This window comes from Panthera tigris, chromosome F3, assembly GCF_018350195.1.
Source record: "Panthera tigris isolate Pti1 chromosome F3, P.tigris_Pti1_mat1.1, whole genome shotgun sequence".
NCBI classification, from domain to species: Eukaryota; Metazoa; Chordata; class Mammalia; order Carnivora; family Felidae; genus Panthera; species Panthera tigris.
This window is the reverse complement of record NC_056678.1, coordinates 35,588,771-35,615,317: the sequence shown is the minus strand read 5'-3', so window position 1 is coordinate 35,615,317 and position 26,547 is coordinate 35,588,771. Positions and strand designations below refer to the sequence as shown.

Below are 26,547 nucleotides of genomic sequence, written 5' to 3'. Positions count from 1 at the left end.
GGCTCGTGGCTGCAGCAAACATTGACTCATTGAGGTTAAGGGAGCCAGACAACTGGCCTGGCCACCTCGACGCTGTAACTTGAAAATGTCCATTTGCCACATCAGAAAGCGCAGTATGAGGTCATCATCTGGGCCTAGGGCAATTGCTACACGTGGGTGGTAGCAGTTTAAGGAAGAGGACTAATATTTATCATTCGGATTCCAGTTCAGGCTCTGGGTATAGTGATATGAAGACGACTCCATTCCTGCCTTCAGCATAGCAAGTACTCACTGTAATCAGGAGAGAGGGTGGGGTGTAAAGGGCACATACCCACCGAATTTCACAGCCACGTGGTAATGCTAGATTATGTGACCTTTGGCAATCCTGTATCCCTAGAACCAAGGACTGTGCCTCACCAAACAAGCGTTCAACAAACACTTGCTGAATGCATACAGAGTTGTATTGGTACAGATAAGGCAGTTATACTGGTTGTTGTAAAAAGCCTCAAAAAGGAGGCGCTAGTTGAGCTATTTTGAAGGATGAATTTTATCCCCAGGAATAAAGACATCTCTGAATTTATCTCCTTTCCAAGAAATCTCTATTCCTTGTTCTTTTTCCATCCTGGAGGAGCATGCCCTAGCCTGCGTAGAGTGAGTTTATCAACAGAATCAAGCATCAGAAAGGCCTGGGAGCAACTGTGAAAAGTTCTCTTGAAATGTACAAACTCACCTCTACTCTAAATACCTCCGAATAAGTTATATGGAAGCTTTGCCTCTTCACTTTTGTAACCCAATATTTTTGCTGGAGCAATTTTCCTCTTTGGGTCTTCAAGACGACCAGACCAGGTGGTATAGCATAGGAGGCAGAAGGGAGACCACTGGAGTATGTGGAAGGTCCAGGGAAGCTCCTGGTTCAGCAATGACAGTAGAAGAGTAGTTGACTTTCTTAGGTTACAGTGTCTGGCCTATGGGAAGGATATACAAACCCCCTACGGTGTAATCACCTCAAGGACGGTGGTAGCTTACTTTAGCAAAGCACCTTCTAGAGTTTACGTTCCAGTTTACGGATCTAAGCGAGGTCCCTCTGGGATTCAGGGAGGAAAGCGTTAATCTCCGCAACATTTCCCCATCACCAAAAAGTCACATCCTCTGAAGACGTCCCCTTCGTTTCCTCTCGCGAGAGTATGAAAAAAACTTATGCTTTTTTTTATTAGCCCCGCCCCCAGCCCTATTAGTTGCCTAGCAACGATGCAACCAACCTCCGCAGGGCGAGGAAACTTGGGAGCTAGCGATCTTTTTGGCTTTACAGTTTTCATCCACCTTCCAGAGCCGGCGTCAGCGATTCGGATTTGAACCCGCCCCCTGGAGCCTGCGGGCGCCGGATTGGTCGATCCTCTCCAGGTGAGGACCGACGCCTGGGTGGAGGGGCCAGACCCGGGCACGTGATTTGCCGGCTACGGAGGTGACGGGACCCGGGCCACAGTCTCCCGGCTCCCGTCCGCAGCGTAACCGGGAAAGTGCCGGGGCCATTGCCGGGAGGGAGCTTAGGAGGGATCACAGGGTGAGCGACAGCTGTACTGTGCCCGGGAGGGTCTGGGCGGGAGGGAGGAGGGGGGCTACGTGCAGCCGAATGAGGTGCGGGACGGTGATGCCTTACCGTTTCGGGGAAGTGCTGGCACTGCTGAGAGTGCGGACTTTCGGGGACCGGGAGCCGCGGCTGGTGTTGGGGTTGGAGCATTTGTGTGGTTGGTGGAAGGGCAGTGACAAGGTTCTGGAAGCAACAGGACTTTCGGTCCTCACGAGCCCCTTGTCTGGGTGTGGGGCGTGAGCACGAGGCTATTCCACCCCAGTTCGAGTCTTAATCAGCAGGTGACCTTGGGGAAGTCATTTGTCACCTCTTTGCGCCCCCGTGTTCCTTATATAGACTGCGTTCCGAGGGAGGGATGGGAAGAGGGTGTGGAGCAAGGGCTTGCGAATGGGAACACCAGAGGAGAAATGGTGACGTACTAGGGTTGTCCCTGGGTCCAGTTACAGTTTTCCTTAAGGGAACATGTTTGAGATTTCCCCGTTCCTCCCGTTTTTTTCAGTCCAATCTTGCCGTTGGGCTGCAGTGACTTTATGATAATGAACTGCATCTATTTGCAACCCACCTCACCCCCAACTTCTGCCACTACTCCCCCCAGATTCTTTTTTCCCCCATGTTTATTTATTTTTGAAGGGGGGGGGGGTGACGGGCAAAGAGAGAGAGGGAGACCCAGAATCTGAAACAGGCTCCAGGCTCTGAGCTGTCAGCACAGAGACCGACGCGGGGCTCGAACTCACAGACTGTGAGATCATGACCCCAGCCGAAGTCGGACCCCCGACCAACTGAACCACCCAGGCGTCCCACCATCAGCATCTTTTTTTTTTTTTTTTTTTACATTTATTTTATTTTTGAGAGGCAGAGAGAGACAGAGCACAATTGGGGGAGGGGCAGAGAGAGGGGGAGACACAGAATCCGAAGCAGGCTCCAGGCTCTAGGCTCTGAGCTGTCAGCACAGAGCCAGAGGCAGGGCTTGAACTCATCAACTGTGTGATCCTGACCTGAGCCCAAGTCAGTCGCTTAACCAACTGAGCCACTGAGGCACCCCTACTCCCCAGATTCTTAAACTAGAATCTGAGGTCAGGAAGGAACTTGGATGAGCCACTGACTGATTAAACTCAGTTTTTCAACCTGTAAAATGGGGGAAAGTAACAATGGTAGCAAAATATGCCTTACTGAGGGATTATTAGAAGGATTGAATTTATGTGAATGTAAACCCCTAAGTAGCATTTAACATGGAAGGTTCTAGTGCAACTGAGTTTACAGATGAGGAAACAGGGCTAGGGAGGACCTTCTCCAAAGGTCCTCCCAACTTGTTAACTGAGAGCAACAAGTTCTGGGGTTGACTCTTGGCCCCGTGTTCTTTCACTGATACTGCACCTGTCCTCTTCCCTGAGTGTTTTGAGGGATGTCTCCTTCCTTCCTTCCTTCCATTCCTTTTGTCCCTTCCAGACATCTCCTGAAGAGCTGCCATGTCTGGGAATTTCGCATCTTCCTCAGAACAGAACAACAACAGCTGTGAAACCAAAACCTCCAGTCTCCGAATGTCAGAGAAGAAATGTTGTGAGTTCGGGGAAGGAGGAGGGGCTGCTCCCTCCCAGGATTTTGTCTTGGGAATAGAATTGTAATCCTTGACTTTAATGCTTGGTGGGAGTAAGCGATAATTCTTTGACAGGGGAATTTAGAACCAAATCTACAAGGGGAATTTCTTGTCCGAAACAAGGAGACCCAGTGAAATGTCTGTCACTGGAGCTAGACTGCTGGTATTTCTCTACATTTTCTTACTGCTTTCTTTAACTGCCTCGTGGGGTGGGGGTGGGGGAATGTGCACACTTGACTGATGTTGAAAGTTACACGGTGTGCAAGGCAGAATGGCAGGTGCGGGGATTACTTAGGGCTGATACTGTTAACAGTTTCCCTTTATTTGGGGGGCCAAGTTTTGTGAGGATGCTGCTCACTGTGGACATGGCAGGTGAGAGCCAGCAGTCGTTCATTTTGACTGGCCTTAGGGGAGTCAACCGTGGCATCTGACTTCTCACTCTGACGTGGGCACCCTGCTTCCCACAGGGTTAGCCTTTGCACGTTGCAAACTACTTTTCCCGCAAGTTCACTCCTCTGGGGACAGATATCACCGGAGTGTTTCCCTGCCAGTTGTTTAGACAGAGACATCAGGTGGGTTTGTAGAGGAATGAAGCATCATTTCTTCTCCCCATGCACCTGCATTCCTGACCATCATTGTAGACTGTATGGTCCAAAAGGTCCTCAAGGAATGCTAACCCTCGCCCCTGCTTCCAGATGCCCCTTTCCTTTGGAACCCTGTCAGTCAGTTCTCACTTCAGTGGTTATGCGTGTCAGCAGGTGGGAACGACAGCCAACCAGCACGAGACCTGGAATCCATCTCTCATGGTCAAAGCTTTCCCTCAGGTCTCGGCCTTGATGTCATGTCCTTGTCAGTCTCATGATTAAGGACGATGATCTCTTTTCATCTAGCGCTGACGAAGCTTGCTGGGGTTTACGCTGCAACAGAGGCAGCCTGTTTGGATGTGACACTGGGGTTGGCACACCTCTATGATTAGGGTCCCCGTTCTCTGCCAGAGCAGGAAGCCGGGTACTGAGGGCAAATAGGAGATAACTAGTATAGCATGATGTTTGAGTGCATCCCTTCGAGTCAGACTGCTTGGGTTTGAATCCCGTTTTACTACTTCTTAGCTGTGTGCCCTTGAACATGTTGCTTATCCTCTCCGGGCCTTAGTTTGCTTATTTATAAAATGGGAATACAAATAATATCTCCCCCTAGAACGATGTGAGCCTTAAATGAGTCAATATAAGAAAGTACTTACAAGAGAGTTTCTGTAGCTGAAGTGTGTTAGTTTTCACTGGTGACTCTATTTTCATTGCATATAAATTGAAAATGCTGTGCTGGGAGCTATTTGAAAGAGCCCTGTGAAGGATTAGATTCTCAGTAAAGAATGCTTTCTCCTCTTGCTGTACTGTAACCCGGCTTTGGGGGTATGGGATGCACATCTTAAAGAGAGGTGCACACATGTTACTAGGACACTTGAGCTGGTGGGGACGCGGGCTGCACAGTGCCCAGCATCAGCCTTCTAGCTCCGCATTATTCTCCACAGAAACCTGCTACCTGCCTTTCCCGCTCTTCTGCAGTTTTTCTGCCTTGAGGGCTCTCGATAGTTAAGGAGGCAGTATTCCCAGGTCTCTTTCCTATCCTCTAGTCTCTGATTCCTGCTCTGGGCTCTGATTTCTCCTTTCCGAGCTCCACCTTCTTCTCCCCCACTGGAAGCGTCTGGGCTGTCCTGACACCGCCATCTTTCATTTACCCCCTTTTACTTCTCCCCTCGTGGGTTGGACCGGGGGACAGCTGCAGCCACAAAGGAGAAACACCCATGAAAATACGTGTTAGCTGATTTCCTTTTTTTCTGTTGCTTGCCTGTGTCTTGGAGCAGGGCTCCCCTGGCTGCTTAGTGCTCACACCCAGCAGTTGCTTTATTAATAGGTCAGCCGTTATCCCCTTGCTGCCAGTTACACCTGTGTTGGCTGGCTTCACTCCGGGAAGTGCCTGAGCTGGAGGACCGGAGAATGACTTTAGGGAGCCACAGCCTCCAAAGGAGCATTACTGGAACTTCAGCGGCTCCAGAGATCGGGGTGACAGGGAGGTTGCTGGCCAAGGTGCCTTTAAGGTGCTCAGATGACTGGCTTCAGGGCATCTTAAAGGCACCTCAGGAATTAGGCCTGTTGGGGATAGGGGTGAGTGTGGGCGTACATGCTTTTCTTTGTTTCTTTCATTCTTTGATATTTTGAGTGGGTCTGGAACAGACCAATTCCCATGTGTACCTCCATGTATCATGGAGCGTTTTTTTGCGTGTGTTCATAAATGCAAATTTACCTCTTTCTGTGTAGTAATACTTAACTGCATTATCTGCATATGCCAGCCTCCCCCTGATGCCCATTTGTGCTGTTTCCAGTTTTCCATCATCATAGACAATGCTGCAGGGAGCATGCTCGCGTGTACGCCTTTGCCTGTTTGCACAGAAATCATAGGAGGAAAGATAGACACATCTGAAATGTTTGTCAGCATTACTGGTTTATTCTCCTAAAAACTTCTACGTTGTTAGCTATTTTTAATACTTCAAAGCACATGAGTGGAAATTGGGCATTATCAACTATAGCTGCAGAACTTGGCTATTTCATGCCTATCAGTCAAATAGCGGGAGGTAATTGGCAGTTTTATGACTTTTCATACATGAAAAAAGATACTACTAATGAAATACATTTTAATAGGCTGTATATTCCAAAAATATTGGGTATATTTAGAACATACCGTGGAAGACCTTGTTCATGAAAAGGCTGGGAACCACTGACCTTCTACCTTCGAACCACCAATGCTCTCTCCACTGACCTTCTAGACCACCTCTTAGGATTAGATTAGAGAGTGTAGTCATACTTATCACATGATTGCCGTCGCCAGGTGCTGACAAGAGCTGGTGGCTGGAACTGATGCGGCTGTCATGAAACCAGGAGTCCGGTCAGAGCCCTGACTTGACCTTCTGTAGAACTGTGGGCCGAGCTGTTCACTTCCCTGGGTCTGAGTGTTTCTGTTTATAGGAGGGAGGTTATCAACCCCTCCATTCCTCTAATTATGTTCATGAGGGAGAATAAATTTAAGATTGAGAAAGGGAGGGGCACGTGGGTGACTCAGTCGGCTAAGCATCTAACTCTTGATTTTGGCTCAGATCATGATCTCACAGTTCATGGGTTTGAGTCCCGCATTGGGCTCCATGCTGATGGTGCGGAGCCTGCTTGGGATTCTGTCTCCCTCTCTCTCTGCCCTTCCCCTGCTCTCTCTCTCTCTTTCAAAATAAATAAGTAAACATTAAAAAACAATTAAAAAAAAAGATTAAGAAAGCAAATTAAACCTTATGTAAAGAAGGTAGGAGAGAATTTTCAGCATTGAAACAGCTTTCCATTATATGTCCAGGGGTATGTTTCACTGTCCCTGAAATTAATCAGCTTGAACTATCTACTCTTCAAATTAAGGTGGTAGTGGTTTTGTTTTGTAACCAGCCGGACAGAAGGTTCCTAATTTTGTCAATGTGGCAATCTGAGATAGGAAGTGTGGCTTCGTTTCAGAAACTAAGAAGTCCTGGAAAATGAGAAGCCCAGTGGTGGGAGGTGTGGTGCCTAGGGGAGTCTTTAGAGACCCCTGTTTTCTTTTGCTCTTAGCATTCTCTGACTGGTTAGGTAAACATTCAGCAGCTGGCCCCCTGTTTAGCTTCAGAGCAGCTCCCAAGTATCAGTTCATGTTCAGCTTTAGGGAGGGTGAGAGGACCTTAGGGGGAAGCGCCTAATGGGCTGGAAGTTGTGGACAAAGCAGGCCCAGAAGTGCAGGTAATGAGGCAAATCACGGGGGATTGAGAAGAGCATCGCACTGAGCTGGAGAAAGTGAAGACTCGGGAGAATTTTACTACTGAAACCCAAGGCAGCAGCTTCCGGGCAGACCTGTTAGGAGATCAGATATCGGGAATTCACATCAGCTAAGTCTGCAGGGTGGTGTTTTTGCCTGGCTTTGTGCTCCCTATTTGTACAGAGATGAAAATCATTTGTGTTGCTCATTACCTACCTTGGAGGAGCCCCTGCTCAGGCCCAGGCATTTTCCCTGTGCACACGGGTAAAGGACTAAAGGCCAAGTCCCCTAACCCCTCATCTGGGCATCTACTCCTCCCTGACCACTTGGGCCACTCTTTGATTTCTGGGTACTTCTTGCCAAACACCCTAAGGAAACGCTCTTCCTTCTGTGGTCTTCCTCTACCCAGGCCCTTCTGCCCACTTCTCCCCTGAGATCTGTTGAAAATGACTTCCTGTGCAAGTAGCCCAGTTTCACTGAATTGTTTCTTAGCCTTATAGGGTCACCTTGTCTCAGAACAGAGAAGCAGCAGCGACCTGCAGGGCACCTTCTGGAAAACAGTGCTGGGAAGTGCAGAGGGGAGGCAGTTCTTTCCCTTTCCCAGCCCTGGGCAGGGCCTCCCCTCACAAGAGCCTGTAGAGCCCAAGTCCTACATGACCTCAGTTTGGGTCCTGGCCCAGGAGAGTGGCTGGCAGCAGTGGAGGCCCATCTCCTGCCGCTCCTCTGTGGCAGGATGGGCCGGGTGGCCGGGGTGCGGGCGCAGCCAGGCCCCGTGAGCAAGCTGCTCAGGAAGCTGCAGCTCTGTTGGGTCTGTTCTAGGAGCCAGCCCAGCTCTGCACTGGAGACTCTCCAGACACAAGGCGTGTCTCCACAGCCGGATCAACCTTGGGTTACCTGACATGGTTATGTGAAGGAAGGTGCCATGGTTCTTATCTTCCTAATCCTTGCCACTTTGCCCTCTCTTCCCACCTTAGGTACCTCTGTGGAGACGTTGCATATGTGGGGAAGACATATCTTGGTTTGGGTACTTCTTGGAAATCTACATGACCTTTTAATTCTCTTTTAGGAGGTTGGACTGCTATCTCCTCAGTTTGCCTTCCCAGTTTTCCCTTGGGTTTACTGAGGCTTATAAAGATTAAATCAGGTTATGGCTATGAAGTACCTAGCCCAGTGCGTGAACCTTACTCAGCCCCTAGACATTCAGTTCTGCTCTTTCCCCCCCTCTAGCATGGGCCTCTTACATGACCAACTCCCCAACGCTCATTGTTATGATTGGCCTGCCAGCCCGGGGCAAAACCTACGTGTCCAAGAAACTCACACGCTACCTCAACTGGATTGGAGTGCCCACCAAAGGTAGGTGCAGGTCATGTATTCCTTGGGAAGGGAAATGATTAGTTCTTGGGCCTCCCGGGCCTCTGGGCGATTTATTCTCCTTGGCATCAAGGTTACAGGGTGCTCCTGGCAGAAATAGTGGTTGCTTCCTGATTTACTGGATTTATTCCCTGTTTACAGACTTGTTTCCTTTTGGCCTGGGTGGATGGGCCTAGTTTTAAGGGAATGCCTTTGGTAATATAGGGCTTTGCATTTTCAGAGCCCTTCCATATATATCATCCTGCCTCATCCTAGCAGTACCCCTGTGAAATAGCCAAAGTGACTGAGGAAATTGAGACTCAGGCAGTTTAAGACTTGTTCAAGGTCTAGTAAGTCTGAACTTGAATCTAACTTGACTCTCAATCTGGTGTTGTTCCCAACATACCATGGTGCTTTTTTCATTTCCTTGGCCATTCTGACAGTAGACCAAGAAGTCCCCTTTGGTGGGACCATTGTGTTGTTTCACTGCTGAAGGCTGTTGGTGTCATCTGCAGTGTTTAATCTTGGGGTATATCGGCGTGAAGCAGTCAAGTCCTATAAGTCATATGACTTCTTCCGGCATGACAACGAGGAGGCCATGAAGATCCGCAAGTGAGTCCTCTTAGGCCTGACCTCCCAGCCAGCTCTTTCTCTGCCATCACAAGACTAGATGTGACAGGGCTCGGTTTTCATTTCAGTAAACATCCTGTGGGGCTTTTAACTGGAAGTTGTTTGGTGGACGGGTCATATCGGGTTTGGGAGGTAGAACAGGCTCAGGGAGATGCATGTGTGTTTGTGGGGTAAACCTGCAGAGGGACGCTTGGTACGCATGGGGCAGAGGAGGGAGAAAGGTGTGGGGGGGGTGTAAAAACTTCAGGGGGGAAGTTGAAAAGTCTAGTTAGGGAAAATGTTTGACCATTGGGAAAGCCGGGCGGGAGGGGATGTGACTCCTATAGCAACCGAGTCGTTCACGTCTCTGACCTTGGTCTGGTGCTGCTCTCGCTGATGTCCTCTGTTCTCACGGCAGACAGTGCGCTCTGGTGGCACTGCAAGATGTGAAGGCATATCTTACGGAGGAGAGCGGGCAGATCGCGGTGAGCCTTCCCTGCCCCTTCCCCATCCTGGTCTCCACCCTTCCAGCAGGGTGACTGCACGGCCTCACGTTGGGTCTGCCTCGGTGGGATTCCCAGTCTCTCTTCCCACTCATCTACTTTGGGGCCTCTCTTCTCAGGTGTTCGATGCCACCAATACCACTAGGGAGAGGCGGGACATGATTCTGAACTTTGCCAAGGAGAATTCCTTCAAGGTAGGAACCTGGCTTCATGCTGGGATGAGTGGAGGTAGGGAGCCAGGAGGGACACGTGAATCTCTTTGACTCTGGTGTCTGAGGACCGGGTTGGCTCTCCCTTTTCTTTTCTTGGGGAATACCCCCAGTCCTTGAGTGTTTTCTTTCAGGTCCTTTCTCAGCCCCGTAGCCTGTATGTCTGAGGCCCCGGGGATGTGGTAAGAGCTATTTTTAAACGAAGAGGCCGTGGAGGCTGCTCTCATGAAAGAAAATCCTGGAGGATGTGGTGACAGGGGTGGGGCAGGTGTGAGCACATGCTGTTAATTAACAGCCTGGCCATTTTAGACTCATTTATCACTGCCTTCTCTCCCTGGCCAGGTATTCTTTGTGGAATCTGTCTGTGATGATCCTGATGTCATTGCTGCCAACATCCTGGTGGGTGACTCCCCTGCATACCGCCACCTCTCTATCCTCTCTGCCATGTGTTATGTGTGTGTTGGTGGCTGAGCGGTGAGAGTCAACCGGGTAGTGAAAGAAAATAGACACGTTTAACAATACAAGCTGATCGTTTTAATCTGCCGGAGCACCATTTTATACTTCCACACCCTTCCCTTGGGAGGCGAAGCTGAGGCTTTGAGGAATAAAGTAAGAACTAGTTGTTGAATGGAAGCCAAGACTTAGACGGTAGGAGTTTTGGCCCCGCGTTCTGGGTATTAGCTGGGTTCCGAGACCTCGGTATATCCTTAGAGTGGATCCGCCCCTTCGCTGTCTGTCAGGGCCGCCGTATAGGAAGTTCACCTGCCCACTAACTGTCTGCCATTCAGGTCAGCGCTCCGTGCACCGAATGCCTCATGCTCTGTACTGTCGCAGTGTAAACCAGTGCTCATTTGATGGGCTGTGCTGTGCCGTGTAGACATGGTGTCATGGCAGTGCCCTCCTAGCAATGTGGGAACTTGGGACCATCTCAGAAGAAGCATCTGGTCCAAGTCAGGTCTGCATCAGATCAAACACCCTATTCTGAGTGGTTGTGTAGAGAAATGGAAGCCCATTCTGTTTTCCTGGCAGGGCGCATAGAGGGATTGGGGCCCAGGAGCATTTTCAGCTGCGTGACTGCCTCAGTCCTTCAGCCAAGGGCAGGCACATGATTCCCCAGTTGTCTTTCCTTTCTTGGTTGCCAGGGTCACAGGACAGGGAGGGGGCGCTCAACGAGTGGGGATTGCCAACACTCTAGTGAAAGGGCCCTTCTGTGGACTTCCTTCTCTTTATTTAGCGCTGGCTGTTTATGGGAGGGCTGTTAAGGGCAGACCTCTGACCAGGCCCTATTCTTCCTGTGATTCCAGGAGGTAAAGGTGTCGAGCCCTGACTACCCTGAAAGGAACAGGGAGAATGTGATGGAGGACTTCCTAAAGAGGATCGAGTGCTACAAAGTCACCTATCGGCCCCTTGACCCAGACAGCTATGACAAGTAAGGTTTAAGGCCATGGTTTGAAGGGCCTGAGGCTGGGGTCTCATTTGAGAAAAGAGCCTTTCTCCCACTGTCCTCAAACCTTCTGTTTGACAATCCAGACCTGTAATGTTTACATCCTTCCAGAGAAACAAGGTGTGGAATTGTGGCTTCGATGTGGGTCACGCCTTACACTTGAATAGTGAGGTGTCTTTTACCACCATTCTTCTTCTCTCTTCTCTAAAACAGGATTTCTCAGTCTCAGCGTTGTTGACCTTCTGAGCTGGCTAATTTTTTATCAGAGCAGTAGGGGGCTGTCTCGTGCACGGTGGGATGTTTAGCAGCATCCCTGGCCTCCCCTCACTAGACATCAGTAATACTCCCAATCTGCCTCAACCTAAAGTGTTCTCAGACACTGCAGATGTCCCTGGGGAGCACAGTCACCCCAGGTTGAGGACCACTGCTCTGGATCCATGGTTCTCATCTAGGGTGTTGTAGGAAACCCCTCAGAGAGATGTGTCATCGGTTTTTGAAAAATTTTTAAAGTTTATTGCGTGTATATATATTGTGTAATGTGTAAGAAGCATCTACATATATATGTGTATATATATATATACACATATATATGTTACATGTATCGCCCTAACATTATGTAGAAATATATGTTCATATAAAATATGACATGCAGACATGTACAAATATGGGTAATGTATATATACTGTTGTTTTACATATAAATACACATAATACGAGTAGATACAAACAAAAATTTATAATAAACTCAAATATATGTTATATATAAAACATGTGTGTAGGTGTATGAATATGCATATGTGTATATATACCTGTATGTATATGTATATGTATACACACACAGACACACGTGTCTGTGTGTGGATATATAGCACGTAAAGTCCTTGCCACTCCTGGCTCACCAGAAATGTCTGGTCGGGGCCAGCCATTATTACTGTGCCAGTGTCTGTTAGCAATGTAGTGTGTAGTATGGGATAACTTGATATGCACGAGGTACGAGAGCTATAGTAAAATGTCAGGTCCGTTTTGGAGAAAGATGTGTACACAGAAACCTGGGAGAATGTGGCCTTTGGCAAAGTATGTAGTCGAGGCAGTTAACAGCTGTGTTCAAGAACACAGCCCTGCAGCCAAGCAAGTGGCAACATAAGTGTGCATAGCCCATCATTCGGTTGTGTTAATGGTCTGCTTAATGTTTGGAGTCTCAAAGTTCCTTCAAGTAGATTGCCCAGAACGTTAGTATTTGGATGTGTTCCTTAATTTAAAGGTTGAAAAGCACTGTTCTAGATAGGGTGTAATAGTATATTCTTCATAGAGGTCCTATATAGAATAACATTCTAAAAGTGTGTGTGTGTGTGTGTGTGTGTGTGTGTGTGTGTGTGTGTGTGTTGGTAGGTAGGGTTTGGGTGATGTTTATTTACATCGTTACACATTTTTTTGGAAAATTTTTTGGAATGAGCATGGATCATTTGTGAGACAAATTCTCTGATGGGGCAACAGCTGTGGAAGTGCCTCTGAGAGAGGCTTGGTTCGGTCGATGCAGGAATGTAGAGAGATTTCTAAGATTCTGCTGCCTCCTGCCCTCCCTGCCAGCGAAGCCGTTCTCGCTCCCTCAGATGGGGAATGTGCTTCTCACCAAACTTCAGGGTAGCAAAATTGTCACATCACCTAGTCTAGCCCCTGAAGGAAAGTCTGGATTCTTTGTATCGTACCTGTCTACACTGCATGGCACAGTATAGGCCCTGAAGAAGTGGTAGACTGGATCTGAGGTGTAACCCGTCTCTTACCGCTTGTTTCCTTAAATGTGAGTTGGCTCTGATAGGAGAGGAGGAAGAGCTGTCTTGAACCCGAAAGTGGCTATGGGAATCCTTCCCTTCCCACTGTTATCCTCAGATTTTCATTCGCAGGGATTCTCTTTTCTCCTGCTCTGTCCCAGGGATCTTTCTTTCATCAAGGTGATAAATGTGGGCCAGCGATTTTTAGTGAACAGAGTCCAGGACTACATCCAGAGCAAAATAGTCTACTACCTCATGAATATCCACGTGCAGCCTCGCACCATTTACCTTTGCCGGCACGGAGAGAGTGAATTCAACCTCTTGGGGAAGATTGGGGGCGACTCTGGCCTCTCGGCACGGGGAAAGCAGGTGAGTGGTTCGGCGGCAGGCTGAAGTTCCCAGGCTTAGGGTTGGAGGAAGGGCATGGCAGAGGTCACGCCTCTTATCCCATTACTTCTTCCTAAATCCCATTGGGGCTTAGCCAAGCAAATGATGAAGACATTTTCTCATCCACTGATTCTGTGTTGTAATGTGGATAACTTAGAACCACTTCTGCTGTTCATGGGACCGTCAGATATCTCTTGGGCACCACTTGTGTCCCTAGCACAGTACAGGATGCTCCAGTTGAAGTTCATTTCCCCGTGGGTTTATCCTAACTGTGTAGCATGTTTTGAATTTTGACCATGATCCTACGTGTTGTCTTTTACAGGCCAGGCTAGCAATCCTGTGTATGTGCGTGTGTGTCTCCTTTTAAAATTTTATCTCAAACCCCAGTTTGCCCAGGCTCTAAGGAAGTTTCTGGGGGAACAGGAGATAGCAGACCTCAAAGTGTGGACAAGCCAGCTGAAGAGGACTATCCAGACTGCTGAGTCCCTGGGTGTAACATATGAGCAGTGGAAGATTCTGAATGAGATTGATGCTGTGAGTAAGAAATTCTGATGGCTACAAAGCCAGTAAGAGTCTCTTATTCAGGCAGGAACTCAGAAGTCAGGAGATGGGCAGTTTTGTCTAGAAAACCAGAACTACCGGGTAGTAGTACGTGGGGAGGAGGTGAGAACAATTGCACCCCAGTCAGGACTGCCTGCCTCACGCTTGAGCCCCTGTGCCAGTGATGGGCCCAAACCAGTTTGCGACCTAGCCGCTCTGGTACCTGGGGAGAGGGAAGCTCCATTTTGTTCCTTTGCCTATTTTTCTCCTGGGAAAAAGAAATGGCTAACAACACCTTAATTTCTGGTTGGATCATTTGGTCAGCTCTTTTGGAAAAGTCCTTTCCAAATTGTTCTTGGCTTTTTCTGTCCTTGAGCCCAGAAGTAGGCCTCTCCTTCTTCCCTTCCCCTCCCCTCCCTTCCCTTCCCTTCCCTTCCCTTCCCTTCCCTTCCCTTCCCTTCCCTTCCCTTCCCTTCCCTTCCCTTCCCTTCCCCTCCCCTCCCCTCCCCTCCCCTCCCCTCCCCTCCCCTCCCCTCCCCTCCCCCTCCCCTCCCCTCCCCTCCCCTCCCCTCCCTCCCCTCCCCTCCCCTCCCCTTCCCCTCCCCTCCTCTTCCCTCCCTCCCTCCCTCCCTTTCATTATTATTGTATATTTTTGAATGTACATCCAAGTTAGTTAACATATATAAAAATGATTTTAGGAATAGAATTTAGTGATTTATCACTTACATATAACACCCAGTGCTCATCACAACAAGTGCCCTCCTTAATGCCCATCACCCATTTAGCCCATCCCCCCCCCCCCACCTCCCCTCCAGCAACCCTCAGTTTGTTCTCTGTATTTAAGAGTCTCTTATGGTTTGCCTTTCTCTCTGTTTTTTTTTTTTTTACCTTATTTTTCCTTCCCTTCCCTTATAAGGTTCAACTGTTGTGTTTCTTAAATTCCACATATGAGTGAAGTCATATATCTTATTTCAGTCAGCATAATATATTCTAGTTCCAACCATGTTGTTGCAGATGGCAAGATTTCATTCTTTTTCATCGAGAAGTAGACCTTTCTTTTTCATTTCTTTCTCTGTACCTTTTTATGCCTTCTGTAAGAATTCTCTGGTCCCTTCAGTGTCCCCTCTTTCCCTGTTTCCTGTTCCCTCTATCCTGCTGACTTTTCTTGACTTCTGACTCCTCCGAAGTAGCCGGAGCAAGCGACAGCTTAAGCAGCCACGTCCTGTCTGCGGCGGCCCTCCCCCTGCCAGTGTCACACGCCGGGGCCAGTCAGCGGCAGCGCGGGCAAGCACCACAGTGCCTGGCACGTAGTGAGAGCTGGGGTTCTTCGGTGTTGTCCCCCTTGTGTGTGGGGGGATGCGTGGGCCGGTCTGCCTCCTCCAGCCGGCGTGGCTCCCTGCAGGGTGTGTGCGAGGAGATGACCTACGCAGAGATTGAGAAGCAGTACCCAGAGGAGTTTGCGCTTCGGGACCAAGAGAAATACCTGTATCGATACCCTGGCGGGGAGGTGAGACTCCCCTCACGTGGGGCAACTGCCCAGCCCTCGGTTGGGGGTTTAGCTTTAAATTGGGGGAAGGAGTGAACGTGATGTGGAGGGTCTAGAGACGGTGGTCACGGCATCGCGTCGTTTTTCCCTTCTGCCTTCGGGTCACGCTGTGTTTAATTCAGCTTAGACAGTCGAATGGCTCATTGAGATCTCCAGGGGAAAAGGTGACAGGATGTCTTCTGTGTTGACTAATTGCAGAATCAACATCATCTCTTTTGCATCTTTCTTTCGTACCACTCCCTCTGTCCCACCCCACCCAAGCAGGCCTAGGCCCCAAGTAAATATATGGGACATGAATGATCCCCCTATCATCTGGCGTGTTTGAGGCCATTCCCTGGCTTGAGTGCTTCGTAGTCGAGAGTTGGGAGGCAACGGCAGAGGCCCGGGGAGCCCCTAGGAGACTCTCGTTGCCTCACGTTCTGCCTGTTCCTCTGTGGGAAGGGGAAAAAACACAGGCTGAATTCAGATTTCCTCCTTTTGACCGTAGTTTTCTCGGTCCGAGTGTTGCTCTTGAGTATTCTCAAGAGATCCCAGGGCTGGGGGGAGTTAGCAGGCGACATGAAGTCGCTGAACCTCCAGGAGGAAAGCCAGCTGGGGAAGGAGAAGTGGCCTCTTGACTCCGGACCCGGCCGCCAACCTGGCTGCTGGCCTGTGCTGGCGTCTTACCCGTGTGCCCCACTTCCTCCGCAGTCGTACCAGGACTTGGTGCAGCGGCTGGAGCCTGTCATCATGGAGCTGGAGCGTCAGGGCAACGTCCTCGTCATCTCCCACCAGGCTGTCATGCGCTGCCTCCTGGCCTACTTCTTGGATAAGGGTGCAGGTGACATTTGAGGGAAGGGCCAGGGGACACAGTCATAGGGAGGGGGCTAGACTTGAGATGGCACCAGGATCCTGGGCAACCGGACCTCCCCTCTTCCACTCAAATTGGAGTGCATTCTTGAGGCAGCAGTGTGGGGCTCCCAGCAGCTGAATTTACTCCGCTGGTACAAAAGCCCTCAGCGGAGAGTGGCCGCTGCTGGAGTTCCTTGATCCTCCTTGGCTAAAGGGCCAGCGTCAAGCTGACACTCCTGGCAGAATCAGGATGTTCAGTGGTCAAACATTCCCAGCTGGTTATTCGGTTACGAGGAGCGTGGTGTCTTAGAACCGTCTTCATTCTTTGGATTGGGCGTAGGACAGTTTCCGTCTGGGTAGAGCCCTGAGGAAATTGCTGGCTTTTCTGACCCTTTCCTTCGTGATCTACCTGAGCTGCTGGCAAGCTTGCAGGCCGGCCTCTGGCACACCCAGCTGGGCCCCCATGTTCTCCTTCATGGGGCTCTGGCTCCTGCTCTTACTCCTGTTTTGCCTGCGTGGAAGGATCCAAAATGGACTGATTTCCTTTCTTAGCCTCTCCGTAGCTTGGGCAGCTTCTTTGGTGACTGTCCTGCTAATTGTCTGGGATTCAGGAGGGGGATTATACAACTCTAGGTAGGGGAAAGAAAACTCGTGGGCTGAGATTCGCCCACCAACTTGACCTTACTCCATGATAAAGCGACTTCTGGCACCCGGTCTTTCTGCTTTCAGATGAGCTACCGTACCTGAGGTGTCCTCTCCATACCATCTTCCAGCTTACTCCCGTGGCCTACGGTAACTATGAGCTAAGGAGCTGGGCAGGAGGTGGGGACCGAAGAAAGTCAGGATATTTGAATTTTGTCTGAAGTTTGTCCAGAAGTTCAACTTCATGACCCCTGTATACCAGGGGAATCCCATCAATGCCTTCCATTTTTAAAAGTATGTATGGGGGCGCCTGGGTGGCTCAGTCGGTTGAGCGTCCGACTTCAGCTCAGGTCACGATCTCACGGTCCGTGAGTTCGAGCCCCACGTTGGGCTCTGGGTTGATGGCTCACAGCCTGGAGCCTGCTTCCGATTCTGTGTCTCCCTCTTTCTCTGGCCCTCCCCCGTTCATGCTCTGTCTCTCTCTGTCTCAAAAATAAATAAACGTTAAAAAAAAAAATTTTTTTTTAAAGTATGTATGTATGTTTGTATGTTTGTATGCGGGCATATATACGTACTTTTATGGTATGCTTCCCATACTGAAACTTAAGAATTTTTCTTTGAGTTTTTTTTCCCTGAAAGCCTGTTCTCTTTCCTCCATTTTCTCAGGATGCAAAGTGGAAACAATTAAACTCAACGTGGAGGCTGTGAACACTCATCGCGACAAGCCAACTGTAAGTATTTTCTCATAGATGAACGTGCAGCTTCCCTGCCACCTTGAGTCTTTGCACCTCTGACATCACGAGCCTGGGCTTTTGTTTATGTACAAAAGGAAAACGTGTCCAGAACTCGTGTCCTGTGTGGTCTCTTTACTTCCAAAAGGAAGAGATGTTGGAATTATTATTTTTAAAAATTAGTACCTCTTTCCTGAGTCTTCACTTGAAAGGTGGCTCCTGGAAGTCCTGTTAAATATGGAAAGTGTTTAGCTGAAGTGAAATACAAAATTTTTCCCCCAGAGAATGCTCCCTTTAGAATATAGGATCCAGGAGACCCTATACAGTGGGGTTAAGAGGAATAGATTTGTTCCTTGGTCTGTCCTGATAATCTGTGTGATCTTAAGCCCCTTCCTTTTGCGGGCCCTCTTTCACTATGGACGGTGATGCTCAAGGACCTTTAGCTACAACCCTTTAGTTTCCAGGGGCTGGGGACAAGGCTATGGCCCATGTCTTATGAGAGGCTCTGTCTGCAGAGGAGCAGGAGTGGAGGAAACTTGTGGTTACAAGCATTGTTTAACCTTGATGAGTGAGCTTTTGGCTTGGCTTTCATTTGTATGGTGTCCCTCCATTTCTAATCAGAACAACTTCCCCAAGAACCAAACCCCTGTAAGGATGAGAAGGAACAGCTTTACGCCTCTGTCCAGTTCGAATACAATAAGGCGTCCAAGAAATTACAGTGTTGGGAGCCGGCCCCTCAAGCCCCTCAGCCCTCTCCGTGCCCTGGACACGCAAGAAGGGGCCGACCAGCCGAAGACCCAAGTCAGCATTCCGGTGGTGTAACCCTATATCCCCCACCCCACCCCTGCCCCGGCTTGGCCTCCTGCCCTTGTCACTAATCACCAAGGAGTCATTTAACTTCTAGCCCCCACCCCCAACAACACACCGTGGATCTCAACAGAGAACATGAGCTCATGTGTTTCCAGACCAATCTTAGCTGTTCTCCAGTGTGAAACATCTCCCCGCCCAGGGGCAAGTTGACCAGCGGCCGTTTCAGGACATGTCCTCGGTTGGGGTGGTCTGGAGGAGGAGGAAAAGGGGTACACTCCCCTGGGTGCTTAGCATAGCTGGCTCTGAGGTTAAGTATGTCCCATAGACTTGGTTTTTGTCCTCGGTGTCTAAACTCACTAATGTCCTTGTGTTGCTAAAGTGGGGGGCAGGGCAGAGGGGGGACACAGAAGCCCATTTTGCCTTCACTTTTGTCTCTTCAAGGTGTGCTCTACTCACAGTCCTTACTTGCCTGCTTTGTTCCCCTCCCTCATCTTCCCTTTGGATTGTCCGGTGTGATGCATGGCATTGTCATCGTGTCTGTCGAGGTGGGAAGGGGTGGTGGGCGAGACAGAAGTCAAGGCTCTGTTGATGCTCTCTCTACAGGGGGCTTCAATGGATCGGGACTGGGGAGTGTGGTTCCCCCCCCCCCCCTTTCCTCTCAAGCCAGGTCGTGAAAGGGTCAGCCCAGGCCTCAGAACATCCACAGATGCTCTGGAGCCTACAGGTGGACATAGAGCGAGAGCTCGCACCTCGGTTCACGAGAACCAGTCTGAAGTGTGCGGTGCCCTGGGGGAGTTGGCTCTGAGCACGTGGGAAATAGCTGGGTTGGTAGTTTTCACTTCGGGAGCCAGGCACAGGGCCCTTGGCAGTTGTGGAGTGAGGTTCGGGAGAGGACGGTCTCTAGCTCTTACTGGGCTCTTTTAGGGCGGTCATGTCTTTTTCTCCCCAGTGGCTCCCCATTTGCCAACCACAGCAGCTTTCCTGCCAAGGCCAGTGACCTCTGGGGCTGTCGAGAAGGACAGAGTTAAAGAGTCACCTCTGATGGAATTGCTCAAACAGCAGAGAAGAGTCCACTAGAGCTTTTTCTGATTTTCCCGTAATTTTCAACACACTCCCCTCTTTACGTTAAAAAAAATTACGCAAGAGCAGTTGTTGTTTTCTTTGTTCTAAATATGGAGAAGCCTGGTCATGAATTTAATCTCCCTCACTGGCATATTCTTTTGTCTCATCTTGCCATCCAGAAGTCTTCGGGACCCTGAGGGGTCTAGCCTTTCATTGTCCGGGATTGCCTGTTCACTTGGTCACCTTATTTTCTCAGTAGGGCTAAACAGGAAATGTTTAGAGCAAGGAGTTCTTCTTAGCTTCTTGGTGACCCATGGCGGCATACTCCTCCCCCCCTCCAATTCTGTATCTAAAACAGGAACGTATGTGCAGTTTTCTGAGAGGGAAGTCCAGATCTCTCATGAGATTTTGTTTTAAAAGCGATGGAATGGGTCCACACCTTGAAGTTACCGATTTGCCTTTTAGAGGTAACCAGCAAGAGCCAGTTACCTGTTTGCCAAGGGTGTTTTCGTTGGGTGATAGATGACCTTTTGTCATGGTTCTCACCTAGGAGCAGTCATTAGAATCCTCTTTAGAACTTTTGAAACCTAGACGTGCCTGGGTCCACTTCAGGCTTAATACTAACTCAGAGTCTTTGGGATTGGGGTCTGGACATGCACGTATTGAAACAACTTCCCGAATTCTGATTCCTACTCCATGTTAGAACTCCTTTTTATGAAGTTGTGGGGGAGAAATACTGGAATAGTTCCTTGGACAGCACGTCAACCTAAGAATTCTGAATTCCTCTCGGCTCGGAAGGGGTGATTCTTTGGAGTTAGATGTGTGAGCAGATCAAGCAGATCACAATATTAAATGAGGTGACGCCTGTGAAGGCAGTCTGCTGTGTTCTAGAGGGTCACCCTAGGTTCTAGTCCCATCTTTAACCCTTTGTGTTGAACAGATCCCTGTGTGAATAAATGCACTTGGGTAATAGCTGGGAATTTTAAGCACTCTGGGTAAAGGCACAGAGATAAAACTTGTCGAACGATAAGGGTTATCATCATAGGCAGCCCACTTGTGACCATGAGTCCTTTATTCTTACACCCATCACGGCCTTTCCAAAGGCTGCTTGCCTAGATTCTGCTCCTAATTGCGTCTAACCTGCTATTCCTGTTTCGCTGTTACATTCTATGTACACAGTGTCTTTGTGGGGCTTGGTGGTGAGGGTGGTGGAGGGGTCGGGTACACAGAAGTAGAAGAAAAGGTCCTTGCCCTGAAGAAGGTTATATTAGAGACAGGGTGTATAATTTATGCTAAATGAACATTTGCGAAAGAGCGACACATCGAGTCTGTAAATGTAGACATTGCTGTGGAGTTCAGATTACTTCTCCTGACGTTCCTCTTGTCCTCTGGCTAGGAGACTAAAGGGGCTGGGAGGAGAGAACCCCCACCCCGCCAGGTGAGAATGAGGCCTAGGTGGTATGTGTGGCACTTTGAGAAGGTGGCCTCATCTCACTTGGCTGGCAGCATTTTAGCCTAAATGATTATTCTTTTTTTTTTTTTTTTTTCTTTTTTTCCTGCTGTGCAGTGAGAGCAATTCAGAGCTCATGAATGACAAGCAGCAGCATCTTGAGCCAAAGACTTTGGATTTGGGCTGTACGTACTTTTAGTGAGAGGAGAATTCTCTAACGAGCTAGCATTGTGTTACCCTGTTGTAAACCCCACCACGGGACACACAGGTCACTGGGGAGTTCGTGCTGGCCCTCAGCCCGCCCATCGTTTCTCCACTCTCCCCCTGTCCTAGTGTGCTTCTCCCAGAAGAGGAGACTGAGGTGGGCTTACTACGCTCAGGTGGGACCCAAGAAATTAGGATTTGACAGTAGCATGGGTTTCAGCGTCCTTCAGTAGATTCTAGAGCAAGATCCCTCCAGAGGAGTTAGAGCAGGAAGAAGCCAGGAGGATACAGAAGGCGTAGAGCTCTTACTCCACATTTCAGAGAAGTTCTCCTTCCTTTCTTTTCTGTCTTCCTCTTCCTTTCTTACTAAAACGTGTATTGGCAGTATATACATATGACTGTAATTGTGCCTAGATCACAGATTCTACAAAGAAAGGATGGATTCCGGAGTACCCTTTGCTGAGACTTTCCATTTCGTTGTGGGAGAAATAGGCGAAGGCTTTAGCATTTAATCTATTAAATTGTTTAGTCTAGTAAATGAGGAAAGGAAAATCGTTGTATATTTTGTTTTCTCGCTTGGAAGCCGAACGATGAATTTTGTGACAGACTTGAACGAGGAATGTAAAGCAGATTTAGAGAACTAGCTTCTCTGGTCTCTTAATCCTCAAATTAGAATTTAGCTCTTATTATCTGTTTTATCTCTGGGTTTGTTTTGACAAGGGGATTGTTTTACATTCAGCTGCAAAGCAGAATAAGAAAATGTTTTAAAAACTTGCATGGTGCTGGGGGTCCGCCCTCTCTTATTGTCTCAGGTTTGTTTGCTGTCCTTCCGCGAAGTTAGAGTTAGGAATACAATTTACTCCTATTCCTAGACTGAATGAATAGTGTTTCCTGGGAGGTTCTGGGTGTTCCTCTTTGCAACCCACAGTTGATCTGCAGAGGCCCTGGCATTTTGAAGAAACATGACATAACCTTGGAAATAAATCCGTCTTACAATCTTTCTGTGAGTAGGGGATCTAAGTTCTGGAGAAACTCATTGGTGCTTGGAGTAGCCAAAGGATGGGGAAGAGTGTCCAAGAACTGAGAGAACTATATCCGGGTTACACAGTCTTACGCACATTCCGTTGTCTTTGCTGAGTTCAGAGGCCACGTTGTGGTCGTTTGCAAGAAATGTGATAAATTTACTCAGGTTTTCTAGTATGCATTTTCCCTTGGTCATGTTTTAAATATTTTCATTTTGAAAAATATCTAACGATCGAGTCAGATTGCAGCACTGGCAACTAGATCAGGGTTGATCTCTGACTTCCCGCAGAGGTGACATCAGCCATCAGAAGTACGTCCAGGAATTTAATTTAGATGCATAGTGTCCAGAAGACTGTATCCAGTGGGAGTATAAGTATGCTCGCTGACTGGCAGACCCTGGTCGAGTCTGTATGTTGACTGACTGACCGAGAGACTATGTATGGTAGGGTCCCGGTGCTGACTGACAGACTCTGGAAAGATCCATATGCTGACCGCCTGACAGACTCCAGTAGGATCTGTATGCTGATGACTGACGGACTCTATTGGGGTCTGTATGCTGACAGTCTGTTTTCTAATTGTGGCAGTTAATAGTATATGCGCATTATTGTCATTCTGTGTCTGTTGCATGAGTCCTACAAAGAAAGGAAGGAAACACTCACTGTTTTGTTTTTTTTTTTTTTAAGGGGGACATTCTGTACGCTATGATTTTTAATAGACCTTTCTTTTAGAGTAGCGGCCAAATCTCCACCGTTTTGCAGCAAATGATGAAAACATCACTTGTGTATGGTATTTTGTAAACTCAGCGAAGGAAATGCCTACTCAAAGCCTGAAATTGTTACCTCTGCCCGAATTCATTCCATCCATTCTCCCACTTCTAGGCAGGACTTCCCTTTCACTGCCTGTTTCTGAACCTTCTGTGTCCTCAGCTTCCCTGTTACGGGATGTAGCAGTGGCTCATGCCGCTGTGTGTAGTTGGCCATGCATTTGGCTCTCACTCATAATCTAGTACATAAAAATGCAAGGGAAGTTTTGCACTTAAAAATTGATTTTAAGAGTTGGCAGAAGTATTCTTTCCAGCAAGCCTTTCACTGGGGATCTAGGACCATTATTCACCAACTTGGTGTTTTTGTATCTGAATCGCTTGTGCACATTTTTAAAATCGTGTTGGAATAACAAAATCAACTCATTCTGATCTGGTGGCGGTTTTACTGTGGCAAAAGCAAAGGACTGATCACCAGCTGTGCCCCTTGGAGGGGGTTGGAAATGGGTGAAGGGAATGGACTGACTTGGGAACTCACGTACTAGTTATCCTGCAGATTTCCTAGGCACAGCTCTGGTGAAAAAGGAATGTGAGTCCTTACCAGCGTTCTGATTTAATCTGGTGACATTGATATCAAAATATGCCCCTCAGATCCACAGAAGGTGTGTATAACTATATTTGAAATGTTTTTTGTGTGTGCGCGTGTGTGTAGAATGGGTAAATAAAATTGGCGTGTAACTTGAACCTATCAGAAGGCTTCTGGGTTTTTTGTTTTGTATTTCGGATTGTGTTCTCCACCCACTCCCCCCACCTCCAAAACGATCTCATGCTGCTCCGTGATCGAGCCTCAGACAAGCCAAAGCCAGTTGGCAGTGTGACTGGAGTCCTTGATGGAGTCATGGCTCTCTTCCACCACCTTCTGGGAAACATGGGTAGGACGTTATGGAAGGCACGTGAACTTGAGTAGGAGTTGTGTGTACTTTTTGGCGCCTCTACAAGAATTAAGAAAAAATTAACCTTTGCCCACGCTGTACTGTGACTCCCATTAGCAATGTGTACCTCTTCGTCGTAAAGAAAAAATGTGGAGATCTCTTAGAATTTAGTGGGCTGTTCCTTCTGGAATATGACCTGCCTGTTTCTAAAGCGCTTACAGCCGAAGGGATAAAATGGCATTTATCTTCTGAGACAGGAAAGATAGGTGGGATTGTGTCACTGTCTCCTGCCTCGTTCCTTGGTACCCTCGCAAGGAGCAGGAGCTCGTTAGACATGCAGACCCTCCGGCCCCGTCACAGGCCTCCTGAATCAGAATCCTCATCCTCATGGGATTAGCAAGTGATTCAGATGCACATTTATCACTTGAGCAACACTGCTCTCGGGGCAAGAATTTCTCCAGAAAAAAAAAAAAACATTAAATCCCAGTTTATGGGAAGAAGTTGATTTGTGCTACGACCGGTTGCGGGACGGACTGGGATAACAACTGTAGAGACCCTCTTCACAAGCCAAGTTGCCCTGAATGTGGTGCCATTTTCTCGGCATGGTGTTTTGGCTGGTAGGGGCCTACGTGCTCTCCTTTTACCACAGGGCTTACGTGGCTCGTATCTTGGGCATATGGCTTATGGTCTAGGTCTGGAAGGACTGCCTGGTCCAGCATGGGTACAAGGTTGGTTTCTCAGGGAAAGAAGCCCATGACTGTACCGGTGGAGTTTGGCTGAATCCCAAGGGTAAAACGGGTATGTGTGAGCACACCAGAGTGTCCATGCGTGTGTGCGGATGTGGGGGTCTGGCCTGTGGGGGAGCGGTGGAAGCGGGGGGGCGGGGGCGGGGATTCTGCGTTACTTTTACCGGTCCCTTTGTGGTGGTGTAATGGCTTTCTCTTTCTTCTCCGGCTCCTAGGCGGAGTCCATGCTGGCTGTGCACAGGCACTTGTCTTCCACGATGTCCCTCACGTCGCATTCCTGATGACGAGAAGTTTGAGAGGCCAGACTTCTCCAGGATCAACTATAAAGCTTGGGATGTCAGCTCCACAGGGGCTTGATCAGGAAGTTGAGCGGGGATCGGACGTTGAGATCCCCCAAAATGAGGCCTGGAAAAACATCACATTTCTTCCCCTCATGCCTAATGGAATTTCTGCTACACTGAAGAACTTCACTTCCCTGTGCCTCAAAATATCTAACAGCCTGAGTCCATTAGTTTTTATTATCTCCTTGCTGCGTGTGACCTCAGTTGGTCAATCTTGTTCCGTTTGGGCATTTAACTTCCTACCTGCAATTGTATCCCTGGCTGGCTGTTCTTTCCTGAAATGCACACGTACCTCTTAGGATTTAATTGTTTCCAAGTGAGCGGGCTGTGCTACGCAAGCCTTTTCTCTGCTCTAAGAGCTGGTCTCTCCATCCGTTCCCGGCGAACGGGCTAGAGTACGACATACCTATGCGAGCAGTCCCTTTGTCACATTGGAAACAAGAGACACATTCACCAGGTGAATAGAGAGGGTATCTGAGAAATTCAGTCCCTGAAACGTCTCTACTGTGGTGATGGAGAAGCAGCGTCAGCTGCTTTTTCGTTTAGAGAAGGTTTTCTTGTTCCAGGCCCCGTAAGGGCAGGATCTGACTGCAAGGCTCCCCAGAATGCATACCCATCTTCTAACTTCCCTTTTCATTTTCTACCTGTATTTTCTAGCTGATGCTGGGTCCTCTCATAGCTGCAGAGGGATAATACCGTTCCCCAGTGGGTGGGAATGAAGACGAGAAAGAAAAGTAGGGCACCATTTGCATTACCTGAAGAAGTAAAGAAGGTTCCTTGGGAATCAACTCTACCAGGGAGTTCTGGCTTCAAAACAAGTGTAGGGGGACGTGACTTTCTGTGGGGTCTGTCACCGTGATGTGGTCTCTAAGCTGCCGCTGTGACTTCAAGAGCAGTCTTCTGATGCCTGCCTCTTAGCTAATTGTCACTATCGGGGTCTACTGATCTGGTCTCTTAGGTAAAACGCGGCAGGGGAGGGGCAGGGAACAAAGGGGAACCACGTCCTTGATGTATCCATCATTTGGTTTCCCTTAAAGATAAGCCAGGTAATCATTAACTAGATCAGTGGTTGTCAAATGTACAAATATCTTTGTCAGTGTGATTTTAATCTGTCACCACTCCAAAGGAGGCTATGGAACTATGGAAGCTCCAAGGGATAAATATCTTACATGCAACCCCCCACCCTTTTTTTTTTTTTTTTTAAGAACAGTAAGTTTTTAGCTTTGTAAATAATTTTTCTCTTTCATGCAAATACCCACTTGCTGGACAAGAGGGTAAGTAGCAAGAGAAGTAATGAAATGCAACTGTTCCCAAACGGTTCTTTTATACTGTGGATGATACAGGGCTCTGTTACCTAAGATGTGATGAGCTGGGCTGCAGGCAGTTCAGCATCCAGCAACTAGGAGCTGCTTTTATACGCACAAAGCTGCCTTCGGAAAGGCTCCCGACTCTGCTCTGTGGCAGGTGATTTTCATCTAGCTGCTCGTAGCTTGCTGTACTGGAACACTTCAGTTCCTGTGATGCGGGTTTCTTACCGCATCTAAGCACAGTGTCCGTTGATGATCCGATAATGTTCTTATTTAGTTATTTATTCATCCATGTAAGATATTTCGAAGTCCCCATATTAGTGTTTGCATGTGTTTAATCAGAATGTAAGATAATTGCTGGTGTCACTTTTC

General features: G+C 48.5%; 2 protein-coding genes across 12 annotated transcripts in view; one reads left to right on the top strand and one right to left on the bottom strand.

Moving 5' to 3' along the window:
• The window catches only part of LOC102959459 (ubiquitin thioesterase OTU1), a 35,318-nt gene extending 33,290 nt beyond the window's left edge, over positions 1-2,028 (bottom strand). Inside the window, exon 1 of the transcript XR_006213990.1 lies at positions 1,637-2,028. The gene's annotated coding sequence lies outside the window, so the exon portion shown is untranslated. The remainder of the gene's footprint in view (positions 1-1,636) is intronic.
• PFKFB2 (6-phosphofructo-2-kinase/fructose-2,6-biphosphatase 2) lies at positions 1,292-26,070 on the top strand. 11 transcript variants are annotated; one of them, XM_007096111.2, is made up of 16 exons: positions 1,292-1,380; positions 3,014-3,124; positions 8,208-8,333; positions 8,846-8,942; positions 9,358-9,424; positions 9,562-9,636; positions 9,994-10,050; positions 10,956-11,080; positions 13,025-13,232; positions 13,638-13,784; positions 15,193-15,297; positions 16,027-16,156; positions 16,897-16,959; positions 17,476-17,540; positions 18,162-18,341; positions 24,743-26,070. In XM_007096111.2, the coding sequence occupies exons 2-16, from the start codon at positions 3,034-3,036 to the stop codon at positions 24,806-24,808; spliced, it is 1,602 nt and encodes a 533-aa protein (XP_007096173.1). In that variant the 5' UTR covers positions 1,292-1,380; positions 3,014-3,033; the 3' UTR covers positions 24,809-26,070. The 11 variants fall into 11 exon arrangements, with proteins under 11 accessions (XP_007096173.1, XP_015399294.1, XP_042832267.1 ...); XM_015543808.2 differs by having other exon boundaries at positions 18,162-18,353; XM_042976333.1 differs by lacking the exon at positions 15,193-15,297 and having other exon boundaries at positions 18,162-18,353.
• Positions 26,071-26,547: the final 477 nt, after the last annotated feature.

Bases quoted from the DNA above. Each gene is read 5' to 3' on its own strand.
- PFKFB2 (XM_015543808.2), top strand. From the start codon at position 3,034: ATGTCTGGGAATTTCGCATCTTCCTCAGAACAGAACAACAACAGCTGT. The intron at 9,637-9,993 runs GTAGGAACCTGG...CTCCCTGGCCAG, and splicing joins CCAAGGAGAATTCCTTCAAG to GTATTCTTTGTGGAATCTGT. The intron at 13,785-15,192 runs GTGAGTAAGAAA...GGCTCCCTGCAG, and splicing joins TTCTGAATGAGATTGATGCT to GGTGTGTGCGAGGAGATGAC.